At 33.7% G+C, this 19,173-nt stretch overlaps 1 protein-coding gene across 1 annotated transcript in view; it reads left to right on the forward strand.

The window, feature by feature from the left end:
* Window positions 1-563: 563 nt before the first annotated feature.
* LOC149851354 (uncharacterized) overlaps window positions 564-19,173 on the forward strand; it is an 87,741-nt gene continuing 69,131 nt past the window's right edge. The window contains exons 1-11 of the mRNA XM_090000342.1: window positions 564-842; window positions 962-1,069; window positions 3,632-3,780; window positions 3,871-3,952; window positions 4,095-4,489; window positions 5,125-5,557; window positions 5,657-5,880; window positions 15,954-16,149; window positions 16,599-16,744; window positions 16,827-17,001; window positions 17,441-17,494. Coding sequence (XP_089856468.1) covers window positions 696-842; window positions 962-1,069; window positions 3,632-3,780; window positions 3,871-3,952; window positions 4,095-4,489; window positions 5,125-5,557; window positions 5,657-5,880; window positions 15,954-16,149; window positions 16,599-16,744; window positions 16,827-17,001; window positions 17,441-17,494 — 2,109 coding nt within the window. The 5' untranslated portion in view covers window positions 564-695. The remainder of the gene's footprint in view (window positions 843-961; window positions 1,070-3,631; window positions 3,781-3,870; window positions 3,953-4,094; window positions 4,490-5,124; window positions 5,558-5,656; window positions 5,881-15,953; window positions 16,150-16,598; window positions 16,745-16,826; window positions 17,002-17,440; window positions 17,495-19,173) is intronic.

Below are 19,173 nucleotides of genomic sequence, written 5' to 3' on the forward strand. Positions count from 1 at the left end.
AAAAATGGCATATTGTCAATTTTCTGCAGATACGATACGTATCGGCCGATACTGACAACATTGGTTTTTACATCAATGAACTTGTGAATGAGTGCGTATGGTTTTCTCCGGTTATCCAAAAAAGGATACTTTAATAAATTTTGAAAAATTCTCTGAAAACAAATTTTAGAAATTTGTGAGATTTCCACTTGTTGAGAAAAACCTGTGACTATTGAGATTTGCGACATTGAACCTACCGGAATGAGCACGATTAACCAATTACTAGGACCTACACGATCCAAGTGGTAAATAGAACCAGGCCTGCTATGCAAGCTCATAAAAAGATCCGGGTACACCTTGAGATCCAATTAAGATTTGGGAGTTTTACATCGAAAAGTATTAAGAAAACATAGGTTTTACCATTAATCGGGTATGGTTCTCGCCATTTGGATGCAAGCCAGATCTGGTCCTGCCTAAACCAGGTTCAGCAGGATTCGAATCTGGACCTGGTAGGCCGGTACCAGCACCTCAGAGCAGGATTTGGTCCTCGCCCATACTGGAGATCCGGACCAAATCCTACCCTTAACACACACACACACACACACAGAGAGAGAGAGAGAGAGAGAGAGAGAGAGAGAGAGAGAGATCTGCAACTCCTTCCCCCTCTGCATTCCATGTCATGATCCCGAAGGGATCGAGAAGAAGGGAAGGAGAAGATGTCGATGGCGTATGGATGGCCCCAAGTGATCCAGTTGGAGCCCGGCCTCTGCCCCGCCTCCACCCGCATCGTCTACCTCAAGGTCTCCAACGCCCTACTACTCGTCGTCTCCCCCTCCCACCTCGAGCTCTGGAGCTCTTCTCAGGTACTGAATTAGCAACCCTTTTCGTTTATCCCTCAATCTCGGTGTCTTCGCCGCCGTTCCCGTTGAAAAATCGTCTTCATAGTCTGAAATTTTGGAACTGGGTTGTTGGCCTTGCCCAGCATAGGGTGAGATTGGGGAAGTTCCTCCGAGATCCGGATTCCGTCCAGCGGGAGGGAGAGAACGTCGAGGCAATATGGAGTCCCGACAACTCGAAAGTCGCGGTTATGGTACGATTTCCTTTCCGTTCCTGGTCTTGCTTCTTTCTTGAATTGTGATTTCGCCCAAGATTTCAGTATCTATGGTTTTGCATTGTGGGTGTTGTTGTGTATGATGGTACATGAGAATGTCAATGTGGAGTAGGGGGAAGACCTTGGAACCAGTGTAGTTTTTGCGTGGGAATTGTTTTTTTGTTTGTTTGTTGGTTTTGCCCACATTTATGAAATCAAAGAATTGAGAGCCAATTTGGTGTAGTTAGATTGAATTTGATGTTTTTGGTTATGATCGATAAATCCTATAAAACAGTGGATTATATTCAAATAAAAGCATGGGATGATAAGGAAATCGTGGAAGTTTTCTTATACTAGTTGAATTATTGAATTTTTATGTTATATTAGTCAAGAAACTGAAACACACACTTCACATGCTGACAACATGTGGAGGGTAAACCTCTTACTATTATTTTGCGAAGGACTATCTGGATTCTGTAAACCTTTTTGTCGCATATTGTTGGATAATGCTGTGCTGAAACCATGCTTTGATAATGAAGGTTATTATAGAGATGGGCTGATGCTGAGTAAATAGTTAGGAAAACTTGTGGAGCTATCAAATTAGATGTGATCTTTTAGGTCATTCAGAATTGTCGAGATGGCTGTATAGATCTCTAGTGATGGAGTAAAAGTGGAGTTCGAAGCAAGTGTTGTATGGATTGTGAACTACTATAGTAAAGGAATTAAGGAGATGGAGTGACTCTTGTGCCATGAAGGCAAACTTGTATTACCTTTAGTTGAGATTTCTGATGGAGAAGAAGATGGGGTGGTGTAAGCTTTCAAGGTTCTTTCATGGTGGACTACTGCCTGAGAGAACTGACCTTGATAGGAACTAAAATTCTTTGAAAGTGATGGAAGATAAAGTAATCACTTCCAGTATTCTCAACTATTATATATCTTCAACCAGTATCATAAATGAAAGATTAACTGCACAAACGAGTTCTCCTACCTTCTGTATCTGTTTCTTTTGTGCATCTAGACTTTGATCAGGCATGGACTTTTGTTAAATTGATAGTTCTCCTCTGTTGTTTTATAGAAGGCTGTCTAAATTAATTTGACAAAAAACTTCTAAAGTTTCATTGGTATTCTTGGATGACTGTCAGTGTCAGTTTGCATGGATTCCCACAAAAGGATGAAGTGCTACTTGGGAAAAGCTCCTAATTGCATCATATGATGTTGGCTGGATAAGTTTCTATGCTGATGGAACTTTGACTTTGGCATTTATAAAACCCATGGGTATCACACTTAATTATTCCAAAAGTTCCACTCATTTTTAAGGTAAGATTTCACTGAAATCTCTTTTTTGGCTTCTTCCTTTATGGCGGTGTCATTTAAGTCTCTTCAGCTCTATGAAGAAACTGTTAAGAGCCGTAGAGATTGATGTTTCTTTCTGTGTGAGTGGAAATGTTAAGTTGAAGGATTTACACAAATAGAAATTTGGAATGATTTGGTACAACTTGAGGTATTGCACCATTGCTTTGTAAGTCTCAAAGGAATTGACAAATAGGAATGGTCCCACTCCTACCTGATTATCTGATTTTTCAGCTTTAATCAGGAAGGTTTCTCCAGTTCTCATCATTCATCAGAATAAATGTGCACCGGATGTGCATAAAGGCAAAACATTTTCATGTTTGGGCTACCAAAATGAATCCTAGTGCAGAATGTGCTTGCATTTGGGCCCAAGGATGAAGATTGGAAGCAAACCCTGCTTGTACGGTGAACATCATGGGTTTTGTTTCCCTTTTTAGTGTTATTTTTTAAAATGAAATCACTTCAATTTTTTCATTGTCAGATGTCCCTGTCACCTCATTTCACAGAAGCATTAAAATGACAAATAGGGCTTAGAGATTATGACCTTCTTTGTGTTAGGAGGAAACTGAGTACCATGGCATTGAATGCATATTGGTTAGAGTGGGAAGGTGAGTTGTGGGAGACTCCAATGTAGCAAATGGAAACATGCTGCAAGTTTTATGGATGCATGCACAAAGGATATATTGGTTTGGAATTTGGTTACAAGATACTCTAGTGTAGCAAATGGAAACATGGTGTAAGTTTCATGGATACATGCACACAGGATATATTGGTTTGGAATTTGGTTCAAAGAAATGGATTGCCAACAGATGTCCAGGCATAGTCTTTGGTTTGTTTGATTTTGGTTTTTGTGCTTTACTGTATGCCTTAGGTTTCTAACAGAAGCAACTTGATGTTTTAGCTTCTTTCAAACTTGTGTAGGTTCAGGGGTTTAAAGTACTATAAGTTTGCCTATTGATTTTGATTACAAGAGTATCACTTTCTGATGCACTTCTGGTGCTAGCTTGTAGAAGGTTTGAACGAGCTTTGTGATGCACTGATGAAAAAAAAATCCTACTACCTTTTTTATCCATTATGCACTTTCAGTAGGTTGATGTAGACTGACCTTCTTGAAGGAAAGATATTGATGGCATAGGTGTGTTTAGCGACTAATCTTTTAGTTATTTCCTGCTTTTGTGAGTTATCCTCTAATTTAATTTATCTTCATTGCAGACATCTTTGTTCTTTCTCTATATATTCAGGATCCAGGTTACTGGAAAACAATTGGTATTTGGAGGAAAGCAATCCTCTGGTCTTTTCCTTGCAGCCATATCGATAATGGCTGTAGAGAAGGCTCCTTATTCTGGGAAGAAACTGACAATGTAAAATAAAAAAAAATCTGATTGGTGAGAATTTTTTTTTTGCTCATTTAGAACTATTCTGATGGTTTTCGTATATATTTGTTTTTTCAGAAGTAATTTTGTTTGCGATAATGATAACATTCTTCTTGGTCTATCAACTGGTGTAATGTCTCTCATATCCTGGAAAGGAGAGGTATGCAAATGTTTGATCTCTCAAATGACTTTCATTTATTACTTTTTTAGTTAATGTATTAATCGTTCTTCTTTTTTTTCAATGTTGCGCAATTGTTTTTTTTACCTCTAATTGCTTCCCTTTATGTCATTTGTTTATCCAGTTTCTCCGCATGTTTGAACTTCATTGCCATCCTTTGGTTAATACAGAACCACACTTTTCTCTGGATAATGGATTTTCCATGTCTGAAGGCAATATTCACCATAGTACAACATCCAACTATGCCATCCATCAACTTGAACTGTCATTGCCGTTGAGATTACTAGTTGTTCTGTATTATGATGGCCCAGTTGCTTTATGTTCTATCAGTAAGAAAGGGTTGAGGCTGACGGATTCGATAAAAACTGAAAGATGCTTGGGATCAACTGATGCTGTATGTGCTTCAATTGCTTCAGATCAACAAATCCTCGCTGTTGGCTGTATGAGAGGGGTTGTTGAATTGTATGACCTGTCAGAAAGTGCATCACTTTTACACACTGTATCTTTGTTTGATTGGGGGTAAGTTTTAGTAGCACGGAGATGTTCTCTGCTGCTTTATGTGCAAATATTCATGCCTACAGTCGTGTTGTTTAGTAAATATCCATGCTAAATAATGCTTGTGTATTTTGATTGGGAAGAGCATTTTTCTGTGGCTGTTACAGGTTTTCATTTATATAAAATTCGATGTCTCTGTGAGTTACCATCTTGAGACCATCATCTCAATTGCTAATCCTTTCATGTTCTTTGATGTTCTAACTTTTTGGGATAACATTGCTACTAAATTAAGCATCATGACCTAGGAGATGCTTATCTGTCATGGTTCCCCATTTTCTAGAGAGTGATTATAAGAAGCGTGTTTACATTTGAAATGATTTTGTAGAAACAGAAACTGTGCCACCTGGGATTAAACAATAATCTTATCTACTGAATGGCAAGAACATTCTTCATAAATGATTTAGTGCAAGACCCCTCTTTCCACCTCTTTTCCATAATTTTTTCAATGCTCAGACACTCCATATTGATTCTTCAGTTTTTTTTCTTTTGATTATTCCAAGAATCATATATATTTCTTTATCAAGTTGTCCATGTTGAGTGGAATTTCTGAATATTTGCTCAAACTCTATTTCTTGATTCTTTGCTCACTTTGATTACAGATATTCTGTTGAGGACACTGGTTCAGTGAGTTGCATATCCTGGGCACCTGATAACTCTTCTTTTGCAGTTGGATGGAAGTTTAGAGGACTAACAGTGTGGTCCACGTCAGGGTGTCGTCTGATGTGTACTATTCGTCAGATTGGAATTAGTTCTGCCTCTTCGCCCATGGTTAAATCAAGTCAGGATTTCAAATATGAACCCATGATGGGTGGGGCATCTTTTGTGCAATGGGATGATTATGGTTACAGGCTTTATGCCATAGAGCAGAGGACATCTGATAGAATTATTGCATTTTCATTTGGTAAATGCTGTCTCAACCGAGGTGTTTCAGGCACCACATATGCTCGTCAAGTGATTTATGGTGAAGACAGGGTGCTTCTGGTGCAATCAGAAGATACAGATGAGCTAAAAATATTGCATCTCAATATTCCAGTGAGGCATCTAAACTGAACATGTGCTGCTTAATGTATGTTGAATTACTTTTACATTTTGAATGGAGAAATCTTGATGATTATTGTCTATTTTTACAAGGTATCATATATTTCTCAAAATTGGCCAGTTTTAAACGTGGCAGCTAGCAAAGATGGTATGTACCTGGCAGTTGCAGGTCTGCGTGGCTTAATTTTATATGACATGAGATATAAAAAATGGCGCCTCTTTGGGGATATTACCCAGGAGCAGAAAATACAGTGCAAGGGATTGCTTTGGCTTGGAAAGATTGTTGTTATTTGCAATTACAATGATTCTTCAAACCTGTGAGATGCTTCATCCTCATTTCTTTTTATTGACTACGGGTCTGTGACACATGTTCTCATAGTTTTGACACCTGCCAATTGATTTCTCATTACCTGAGCCAGTTTTCTTCTCTTTTGAACAAAAATGATCCATTCTCATGCTTTGCCTTGTTCTTTTAGTTGCACATCTTAGCAAATTATTTTATTGATTTTCTCTATCTTGTCATTCTCTTTTCTCTCTTTTTTTTTGTCAACTACCGAAAGCCTTCCTGGCTTAGCTCAAGTTTTTCATTAGTCAGTACTGTTGACAAAATTTAAAATTTTAGAACGAGATTTTTTTTTGTTGAAATATGACTTGGCATTCATTGACCATATTATAATATTTATGATAGATATCATAACACATGATATCACTTGCTAGTAAATTGGCCAGAAATTTTTAGCAGAAGAAAAGTGATTGCCTGTTGGAGTGCATTGATGCAGGAAATAAAAAAGAAAAAGAAAAAGAAAAAGAAAAAGAAAAAGAAAAAGAAAAAGCGAAAGAACCCTGCAAAAGCAATATGTAGAATTTTCATGCTATCTATGTATTGTGATGACAACTTAGTTGTCGAAAGTGGCACCTAAGCGCAGGGTCACCACCTAGGCTTATAAGCAGTAGGACCTTATTTTCCCTCCTAGGTAGTACCTAGGCTTTAGGGACATAGTTGTCATTTTTTTTCTTTTTCTTCTTCGTCTCGCTTTAAATGCTTTTTTTTCTTATCTCCCCTTTTTCTTTTTCTTTTCTTTTTCCCCTTATTTTCTTCTTCTTCCGCTCTACCTTCTGCTTTTTTTTTTCTTCATTTCCCTTTTTCCTTCTGTTTCTTTTGATCCTTCTTATTTTTTTCTTTTTTCTTCTTCCTCCTCTCACCCTTCCGTTCTCTTCTTTTTTCTTCCTCTTCTTTTTCCTTTTTCTCTTTTTTTTTCTTTTCTATTTTTGTTCTTTACATGTATCCCTGTGTTTTTCACACACATTGTAATGCCCTCAAAATTTTAACCTTAATTATTGTTCAAATTTTGAGGTCAATTTTTTTTGATAAGTATAAGTAAATCAGATCTTATAATGCGGAAACAATTTTAAAAAATAGTTAAGACTTTGAGCAAGGTTACACTAAAGATAACAATCAAATCAAAATGTACGGGATATACACATTTCAAACCATGTACAATACAATATAAGACTGAAATATGAAGAATTTTAATTTTATTTCAAATCAAAGTATAAAAACAATACTTCAGTCTCTACATTATCAAGTACTTAAAACGAAAAGATTATGAATACCAAGATCGCAAGGTAAAAGTCGACCCTCGATGATGCAGCTCGACCAACCCTATGCTCCAACTACTCATTATACTTTACCTGCATTACCTGTCCTCCATAAAATGGGGTCAGACTCGCTAAAGTCTGGTAAAGCAACCCAAACTCAAACTTAAAGAAAATATATCAAGCATTTAAAGGTAAAGACATGATATATTATTCATCAATCGTCAGGTGATAGACAAAAGAACAACGTCCTATTAGTCATTCATTTCAAGCATTCGAACATAAAGCATTTCATCACTTAATATTCTATTCAACATTAACTCACACAATAAAGCATAATCTATATGTATTCAAGTCATACAAGTCATCGCATATATATATATATATATATATATATATATATATATATATATATATATATATATATATATATATATAAGACATTTAGATCATTGCATCATTTTCATATGCATTCATAATTCTTATAAACAACAAGTCAAATCACATTTGACCATTCCAGCGTGAAACACACGCACATACATTCTAAGTAATTTAGTTAGATATTCATGATACACATCAATCATGATACATAGATGTGATATATTCACTCAGACAATCATAATGCAATCATTTGCAATAAAACTATGTAGACGCGATGTATCATTCACCTAATAAGTCAAAACTAGTCATTTGTAGGCGTGTCACCTATACGCTAACATAAGCGTCACAATCATAACCTTATATCAAGATCTAAAATCAATAAGGATCTGATTCTCACATATGAGTTCAGCATATAATCATGTTATAACAGAAAAACCAAATCTATAGATTCATAACTGGTTATCTCAATCAACTCAGAAGATCACCACAATTCATCGTAATATTTTGTTTAATCATAATAAAGATTTACAAGATCCACGCCGGATCACTTGGTCTGGAAAATGTACAACCTCACAAGGAGTTACCGCCCTAGACGAATGGTCTGCCTGGTCTTGGACAATGCATTTCTTCACAAGAATATACCGTTTTTGCGGGCTACCCGCTTTTGGACAATGCATTTCCTCACAGAGACTTACCGCTCTAGCTGGATTACCTGATCTGGTCATGCACACCCTCACAGAGAATCCTTTGGGAACAGTTCTTCAACGAGTACCATATCCAATGAAAACTATTGTGATACATGCATCAATACAATTGACCACTCTCAGGGTCGATAGCCACCAACACAGTACAAACATGTATACAATCAATATGCATCACATAATACATCACTTCATATGTCTCTTAAATCATAAAATCACACATTTAACCAAGAAAGTTTCATGAACCATAGTTCACTATTGAACTTCATAATTTTATATTACATGACATTTAAATCATATCATACATAAGCATATTATCCTACGTACCATATCATCACCACAAGAAACATTGCATTTCGTAAATTGAACCTCGAAGCATGCGTAAACAAAACATGAGTTTTATGTATGCATACGTGAACATGCACATTTCATAATACGAAGCAACTAAACCTCAACATACATAACTCCTACATAGTTCGAGATTTACACACACGATAAAAGTCATATGCATTTTTTAGTACATGAATCGATATATCACCTTAGATGTAATTGTATAAAGGTAAGTCAAAATCTCATTGATCATCCCACCGTACATCATACACATATATTTCTAAAGCAAACAAGACATAGAAGTTCAAAACAATTTATAAAATTCGCAGTATGCATCAAACACGACTTACACACATTCATAATAGTTATATGTGCACCATGTATCAAATTCATACAAACATACAAAGCAACATAGTATGCGCAAACCAAAACCAAAGTATGATAACACACATTGCGTACATATTATACATTCATAAGTGCACGGGCATTCAAACCCACACACAGGTGTACCTGCAACAAACACACTTCCATATTCTACTAACTACAATCATGACAAGCATGATTTCCGAACTACAAAGAGTTGTAGATATCCACAACTAAGTGAAGTGTGTGAGCATAACTTGTATTTGTAATTCATTTAGATATTCAGTGCAACAACATAATGCTTACACAATTAGTGCCTAAACATGCTCTCTATAAGTTTAGTTAAGGTATCTTACCTTAATAATATAAAAAACAATTAATCGATACCCAAAAGACAGAGGGGTTTTGAAGTCCGTAGAGACCGCTACCCAAGAAATACAACGAACCCTTCGTGTGTGATCACAAATGTCAAAAACTCAAAAAAATGTCAATTATAATAAGATTAGCCAAAAATAACAAATTACCTTATAAACCATTATCAAGAGCCACATAACACACAAATACACTCCAATAATTTATAAACTCCATCAAAAGTATATTTAAATATAATATATATATATATAGTGATTTATAGTCCAAAATAGTTCTATAAATAAAAATTATGCCCTGATTGGCTTGAATAAACAAATGAAATGAAATTCAAAAGTTAGAAACACATTTCTAATTTAGAGATAAAAAAATGAGTTCTTTATTTATTAATAATCCTTAAAAATTATGGGTTTTACACACACACACACTTATATATATATATATATATATGGGGTAATGTTTTCTACACTTGTGGGCAAGAAAACCCCCTAGTGAAAAAAATTAATGTTTGCTACCCTCGTGGGTAAGGACCCCCTTAGTGAAAAATCTAATATTTTATTTTTCCTTTGTTTTTTTTAGCACATCTGACCCTTTAGTTGCTACCCTCATGTTTTTTTGATCCATATGTCAGATTCTACAAGAGTTAAAAAATCAACGACCTATGATGTACCAAATTTTCAAACCTAAGAAAAAGATATTTTTACGCTAAAAAACTATGATCAAGGGTCAATTCCTACTATTTTGACCATGCTAAATGTAATGAAATATGCATAAGTACAAAATGAGGGCCTCTAAGAGCTTACAAGATCATAAACATAGTTAACATGCACATTCATAAGTCCAACTAAAGGACAATACAAGAGCACAAAGGCTCAACACAAGTACTAAGCTTATTCAAGACATTAAAGAACTAAAGGGAAGAAAACAAAACATAAAAAATATTCATCTTATTGAGCATGAATACTTAAGAGAAGCATTAAGAATTGAAAGAGCATAAAGCTCCTATTTATACACAGACAAGAGGGACCTCAATAAAGTTTTTTGACTGTTCCAACAACTATAAATATAGTTGTTGGATTGTTCCAACAACTCTATTTGACTAATTAACTCTAGGTTGGCTATTCCAAAAAGAACCCAACAATTCTATTTGGTATTTGACCAAATAGTCTATATTAAAACAAAAAAAGATAAAGTATTAATGTACCCCTAATGGGCACAACCTATTACAAGGATTGAAATAACCAAAATATCCTTAACGGGTATTTACCTATTACATTATAAATAATAAATATATATATATATATATATATATATATATATATATATATATATATATATATATACAACTTAACACTCTTCCTCAAACTTACGGTGTAATATACCGAAAGTTTGAAAATACAAAAAGAATCAACGAGAAGAATCAAAGTCTTCAAGTGTCTTTATTGAAAGTCTCCATCTTTATGTCACATTAGAGAATTTTGCAAATACAAGCCTTCATCGGTGATCGTCCCCAAACGCCTTCATCGACTATCTCCATCTTCATGATATGATGCATCATATATATTCCTTTCTCAATCCATCACATCTTTAAGAACCTGTAAAGAGAACAAAACAAATGTTCCAATTACACAAAAAAAATATCCTAACCCAATAGTTATAAAGTTTTTAAAACAAATATATTGTAAGCAAGAAAAATATTAGATAATCATTAAGAAAGATAAGAGGAGCATACCTCAAGGATAAATTTTTATAAAATCCAACCATAAACCCAAAATCAACATTTTTTTTCAAGAACAACATTTATATTGATCATAGGAGAATTTGATCGCTAACGGACATATAAATCATAAAAAAACGATAAAAAATTATGCATAAATAATATCCCAAGGATTTTTAGAAAAACATTTCAAATAAAATAACAAATCTTCACCGACAATATGCATATAAAATATAACAAAAAGATCCCTTAAGAAAAGAGAAGATAATTAAATTCATGCATACAAGAATGTAAACAAGATAATTAATATAAAACACATATATATCCAACATGCAATTAAAGCATATTTAACGAACATAATAATGAAAGAGAGCAATCTCACTAATCACAACTCATTAGGATTCATTCACAGAACCTAGATTGAGTTTAAGCACAAAGGACCAAACATTATTTTTAATATATAAAAATTATTATTAATGAAATGCACACAAAATGCATAAAATTTTTTCAATAAACATTTTTTGATACAAGTAGAAAAAATTTAAAAATTTTATGGCGTGATTTTAAAAATCCCACACAACAAAAAGAATGATATTTGCAAATCTCAACAATAGTTCGACCACCACAAGCAATCACCTTACTAAACCTCGAAACTTCAAAAATCAAGTGTATCAATTATTAGAACAGGAGCATAATCACAATGCTACTAATGGGCTAAAAAAACACACAAAAAGTGTGAATAACCAACATCTTTTGTCTATATAAAATGACAATTAAACAAGTGTATCATCTACTAGAACAAGAGCATAATCACAATGCCACTAATGAGCTAAAAACACAAAAAACGTGAATAACCAACATCTCTTGTCTATATAAAATAACACTTAAACAAGTGTATCAACTACTAGAACAAGAGCATAATCAAAATGTCACATGTGGGCAAAACAAACACAAAAAAGTGTGAATAACCAATGGGTGCACATAACTCACCACATTTTAAAACCATCTCTTGTCTATATAAAATGATACTTAAATAAAAGGCATAATAGGAGAAAACATTCCAGGTAAGAGAGCTTATAATTAAAACAAACTAATATCATCAAGAAGGCGAGGAACAAATTATAAATCAAGGCTGAAATATTAAATTTTACAATCTTTCGAACACCATGGTTTCAAAAATAGATAGCCATTATAAATAAACATAATTATAAGCATCCATAATACAAATGGCCAAATATCCAAATGAGTGATATAATACACTCACAAAACCAAAGATCAAACAAATGCCAATTAGAGCCAAATTATAAGCTGACAATCTAAACTGACAAATCCGAGGTGCACACAACTCACTCCAACAAGCAACTATGGTTCAACAAAAGCAACAAGGCCAAAAACAAAAGATGTGTCATATAAGAAATCTGTGATGGACAAAACAAATGCCATAAAAAGGCAATAAATACTCACGAAAATCAATTTCTAAATAAATAAGTTCATATATAAAAACTGATTTGAAAAAACAAAATTTCAAATCAAATCCAATAATGATAGATGAAAACTTAGAATGAATATAGTGCAATCATATGCAATGTAATCATATGCATAGTTAAATATAAACAAGTTATACAGAGAGATAACTCAATCTAGGTTACAAGTCTACTATGAAACAATAATGACATATAACATTAAAGAAGGTCAAAACATATATAGAGATTCTCAAAGAACCATGTAAAAAACCAAGTGCATACACAAGTATAATTAATCATGGATACTCACAAAGAGCTCAAAAACTCATGTATATGCAATAATCTTAATAATTTAAAACCACATATCTTATACAAAAGCTATGAAGAATCACATAAGATATGCATAGGAACACATTTAAGAATATATGCAAGTGACAGATTAAGGCACTAAGGGTATACACCAAAGAGGCCACAATATAAAAATTAATATTTTTATAAATAACAAGAATGCAATGAATCAAGAGTCTTTAATAAAGAACACATATGTCCACCAAAGATCTAAGTGGACAAGCATGTCCATCAATAACGGATAAGTACTAAAGTAAACCATGAGGGAAACACTTATTACACCTAGAAAGGGCAAACACAAAAAAGTTTCTCATAATTCTCAACTTAATATTTTATTAAAAAAACTAAGTATGCAATAAAAACATAATATTTAAGTCACATGCAAAACATGTAAGATAGTTTTCATTAAAGAGCCATGAGACTAAGAAAATAACACAATCATAAGAACCACAAAAGGATCAATAAGAGAAATACCCAATAATATAACTATTGTCTCACAAAGGACCACAAAAGGCATTTATTAAAGTGAATGACTCCCATGCCCAATACCTTATGAATAAACAATTTCATTCATCATGTAAGTGGACAAGCATGTCCATCAATAACGGATAAGTACTAAAGTAAACCATGAGGGAAACACTTATTACACCTAGAAAGGGCAAACACAAAAAAGTTTCTCATAATTCTCAACTTAATATTTTATTAAAAAAACTAAGTATGCAATAAAAACATAATATTTAAGTCACATGCAAAACATGTAAGATAGTTTTCATTAAAGAGCCATGAGACTAAGAAAATAACACAATCATAAGAACCACAAAAGGATCAATAAGAGAAATACCCAATAATATAACTATTGTCTCACAAAGGACCACAAAAGGCATTTATTAAAGTGAATGACTCCCATGCTCAATACCTTATGAATAAACAATTTCATTCATCATGTAAGGCAATCACAAGTGCATAAGGATCAAATATCAATATAAATATTATTTATTCATAAGCTAGATCATAATTTTTAATACTTCATAAGCTACTTTAAGTTTTATATAAGAATACACCAAGAGTAAAGAGAGAAATTAAACACAATTTAAGCAAAATTTCATAAGATCATACTTGTGAAAGACACACGACACCATTTTAAATTATTTTAATATATATGACAAATTTTCAAAAAGAAAAAAAACAAAGTTCAATAATAATGAATATGATTTGACATTTATAATCATGAATTGTTCAAATAAAGCATCTAAATGCTAATAATACATGCTCAAGAATACTAGATCATATACGTACATATCAAATAAAGCAAGTTTAGAAAAACTAAGATTCAAACTAGATCTCATAAAAACATGAACATATATAATTTCATAAGATCAAACAAATATTATAAACCTTATAAAATATTTAATAAAAATAAATCCAACAATAATTTTTTTAAAAAACATTTAAAGATTTTCGTTCTTTTATAAAAATAGCAAATATTTTTTCAAAAATAAGAAAAATGAGTGATTTCTCATGCATAATGCATGAGATAGATAGCACAAGTAACACTTAAAGATATAAGATACATACTAGATCAAGTTTTTTCTTGAATCCAAGCTACAAAACGATTAGGAATCCTTCACAAAGCACGAACTCGAACCAAAGAATCCCAAGACCCAAAAGAGGCAAAATACTAAGAAGGATTTCTTGGCTTTGATACCATGTAATGAAATATGCAAAAATACAAAATGAGGGCCTAAATACAAAATGCACATGCACATACATAAGTCTAACTAAGGGACAATACAAGAACACAAAGGCTCAACACAAGCATTCAAGACATTAAAGAACTAAAGAGAAGGACACAAAACATAAAAAATATTCATCTTATTGAGCATGAATGCTTAAGAGAAGCATTAAGAAATGAAAGGAAGATAAAAGCCCCTATTTATGCACATACAAGAGAGAGGGATACCTCAATAAAGTTGTTGGACTGTTAACATCTCTATTGACACAGTTCAACAACTCTATTGACTAGTCAACTCTATATATTGACTAGTCAAAAAAGAATCCAACGACTCTATTTTGTATTTGACTAAATAGTCCCTATAAAAACAGAAAAGGATAAAAAGAAAAAAAAATGTGCCCCTAATGGGCACAACCTATTAGAAGGACTGAAATAACAAAATACCCCTAATGGATATTTACCTATTACATCATTATAAATAAAATATATATACATGTACAACTTTCCCCTACGAGTAGTAACTAGGGTGTTCCTTACCGATGAGGGTAGCAAATGCTGTCCCTCTCTCTCTCTCTCTATATATATATCAATGTTATGCAATTTTATGAATTTTGCAATATGTTACATTGAATAACACACTTTATTCATAGTTACAATCATATGTTTGTTACAAAATTTAAATATTTATTATAATATTTTTGTTTTTCTTGATGTTTTATTTTTTTGGTCCCGCCTAGGCCCCGACTAGTCCTTTTAGGGGTCTTCTGTCTAGGCTCCGACTAAGGATGAGGGTGCATAATGAATTACTTAAAACAAAATGCTTGAGCATTATGAGAATGTATGCAAGGTATAGATTGCAGGCTATGTCACAGGGACTCTCCAACTAGGTGCCGCACCCGCACCCGATGCGGTCAACCTGACCCTGGGTGCAGTCAACGCACCCAGGGTCATTTATGTCCAACTTTTGGACTTTATATATATATATATATATATATATATATATATATATATATATATATATATATAATTTTTTATATTTTTGCCGCACCCGCACCCGCACCCATGTGACAGATTGCAGTTTTAGATTTGGGGAGTAGGATTGTCGCCCTAATCAGAAGAACAAGTTTGGAACTCTTGTTAAATATATCCTTTCCCCTGATAATGTCTAAGAGTTTTTTCCTATGTTTTCATCATTTGTAAATATAGCTTGTAATTCATTGCATGGACAATATTGATGATGTGTTAAATATGCTCTATTTATAACTTCTCATATTGTTATGACCATACTCTTATTCTATAAGCTGTGGAATGATTCTGTTTTTGTATTTTATCATCTTGACTTTCATGTGAATGATGTATAACAAAATTAGATCATTTTTTCCTTTTGCAGTTATGAGTTGCTTTTCTATCCGAGATATCATCTTGATCAGAGCTCCTTACTGTGTCGCAAAACATTGCTTGGGAAGCCATTGGTCATGGATGTATGCCAAGATTGCATACTTGTCACTTATCATCCTTTCGATGTTCACATTTTCCACGCAAAAACAATGGGCGAGTTATCACCTTCTAGCAACCCTGTTTTAGAGGTAGAAACCTTTATACATGCAAGCACACCTGAAAAAATTATCTCCACATTTACATCATTTCAGGGTTATCCATGAGGCAGCAAGAAGTTTGGAGCAATATTTGGAAAATTGAATGTGGAGCACCAAAAATAGCATAAGCCTGCATTTGGCTCTTGATGTTTAAAACTGCTCTTGGTCTTGAGTGTCCTCGCATTCAAATGGATGACCCTGACTATTTTCTTAAATCTGAACTTCATATTGTACACCAGTATTGGTATGACAATAATATCAGCACGCCAGCACGGCAGTTTCTTGAGAGACAAACTGAAGCTGGTTTTGGTAAAGAAAGTTGTGGCCATTTTTTCAAAGGGAAACGTGAAAATGAAAAGCAATTTTTCCTTTTTTCATGTTGTGTCTGTATGTAAAGCTTGCATGCTTTTAACTTTGGGAATTAATAAAATGACAAACAGCTTCATAAAGTGCGAGAGCTATCAATCATGACCGTAAAAAAGCATCCGGCAGCAATGCGCTTCATCCCTGACCCTTTACCAAGAGAGGGTGTTACAACGAAGAACAATTGCTTGTCTGCTTCTTTTCTATATAGACAACCAACTAGGTATGCATGCTCTTTTATTTCTATTTGGTTATGATATCTTATTTTCACCATGAAAATGGGCCATCAGTTCTGCATGATGCAGGTGCTTAATATTGCGTGCAAGTGGAGAGCTTTCATTGCTTGATATGGATGATGGAAGTGAGCGTGATCTAACAGACTCAGTTGAACTATTTTGGGTGACGTGTGGGCAAACAGAAGATAAATCCAATCTGATTGAGGAGGTTTCTTGGTTAGATTATGGTCACCGTGGAATGCAGGTACTGTGTTATAGTAATTTTAAGCTTCCATATCTTGGGTGTTCCTGTGGTTTTTCTAGTACTTTTTTTTGTGCGGTCAATGCTGGAGTTAGGAACGATCCCTACTGATCAAGAAATATGTGTAATAAATCTCACAGAAAGAAAATATATAGGAGTCATACTGTAAGCTTCAGATAAGTTGCCATCAGCTGGATTACTTTTAACATCCACTTTATTACTTGAGTCCATTAGTCTGATTGGCAACCTAGTCTAATGAATTAGACAACTGATCCCTCTGGATGAGATTTGAGCTAAATGGTGATGTTGCAGCTGCTGCTTATAACCTAATTCCATTGAGATGGAGAAAAAAAGGAATTACTCATTGTTTTTAGAATATTTTTCCTTCATTATTCATTTTAGTTATATAATAAGGTTCTTAATTTAAAACCTTCTCTTATAGGTATGGTATCCATCTCCAGGAGTAGATCCCTTTCAACAGGAGGACTTCTTGCAGGTATTATACCTTTTTTCTTTGGTTAAGATGATCGCAGGTTAGGGTAGGGAATGGGAAACCAAGAGGTGTTGATTCGTTGTTTGTGGTCATGGTTCATTATTGTATTCTTATAGTTCCTAATCAGCTGCTTACAAAGATTCACCGTGTAGATGGATTCTATTGCAGTAAAGGTGCACTATAGTTTTCTTTTTTTTTTTCAACTCCTTGGTTACCTCAAGTAACTGAGACTATGAAAGCTGGAAGGCCTAGACTGAAATCTGGTTGGTCTTTTCAACTTCCAAAGTTTTTTATTTCCAACTCTGAGATGTGTATTTATGCAAATTGACTAGGAAATTTGGCAATGAAATATTTGTTATTAACCACATTTGGCAGCTTCTCTCTCTCTCCTACACAAAATAATTTTTTTTCTGAGAAAGAAAACAATGATTGTGACAATGAGGCTGCAACCTAACTACTTAAGACTGCAGTCAATATTAATGTAGGCTGTAGCAGGTTATCCTAACTTGCCGAATGCTTCTTGAATCTGAACCTTTTGACAGTTATCCTTGTGGATGTCCTAATTTGGTGGATTCTGTGCTTCAGAATTACATTAATTCCTAAAATCAGTTACTCCTCAACTGTCGACATGTCTTTCCATGTAGGGTCTCACCTAATCAATATGGTGGCAAGGGTTGATGATAACAATTTGGTGTCTGTTTCATTAAGGCCGAAAGGGGCGAACTTATGTCTAGAAGATCATTATCAACAAATGACATAAGGAACCAATTCAATGCCATTTTTACACATGTTTAGGTTTCCATTATAGTCCTTTTCTTTGCCTTCTATCCTTATTGACCATTTGCTCTTAAACTTCCAAGCAAAATATCCCTTGTCTTTAGCTCCTTGTTTTGCCCTTTTTCAAAGAGTTGAGCAAATGGCTGTATGCAAACCCCTAGCTTGACCTGGCAAAGAGATATTCAATTGGGTGCTGTTCCAGCTAAATTTGTAATCATGGCCTGCAATTGCACAAAGGAATGACACTGTGTCTATCTAGTTTTAACTTTTGAAACAAATAGATCAATTTACTTTTTGTAGGCAAAAAGGAAATTGATCTTTAAAGATAAGAAGGAATAAAAGAGATCTGACACATCATCAAAGTATTTTGTGAAAAACCAGTTTTTAGAAAAGGAGTTCTAATGAAATCGGTTTATGCGTTTTAATTTGTATTTTGATCCATGTAAAAAGAGCATAGTTAGGCTGTTTAGATCTTTAAATTCATGATTACAAACCATGTTAGTATGTGAATGGTGCTTGATTGATTAGGATTTTGTTAAGAAGTATGTCTAAATTGGATCTTATGTGTTATTTTCATGAATCATGAATGGTTGCTCAAAATCATGTAATTTAGCATAGAAAATTTATGTTTAATGGTTGTATTGTACTGTGATCATGTTAGTTTAATTAATAAGCATGTTAGACTAGTTTTTATGCCATGCTTAACATTGATTAATTAAGGATTTGTGTATTTAAATCCCTATTATGTTGTTCACGTTTTGGACCAGACATGTTTGGGAAAAAAATTGATAACTCGGTGAATACGAGTCCAATAAATACAAATAAGGACACTATCGTATTCTACACATCCGGGGCTTGATTTTAGAGCCCTTATGTAATTTATTTGAGTAATATTTGAGGCCAAA

Source organism: Nuphar pumila, chromosome 1 (assembly GCF_984573655.1).
Source record: "Nuphar pumila chromosome 1, dmNupPumi1.hap1.1, whole genome shotgun sequence".
In the NCBI taxonomy this organism is placed as follows: Eukaryota; Viridiplantae; Streptophyta; class Magnoliopsida; order Nymphaeales; family Nymphaeaceae; genus Nuphar; species Nuphar pumila.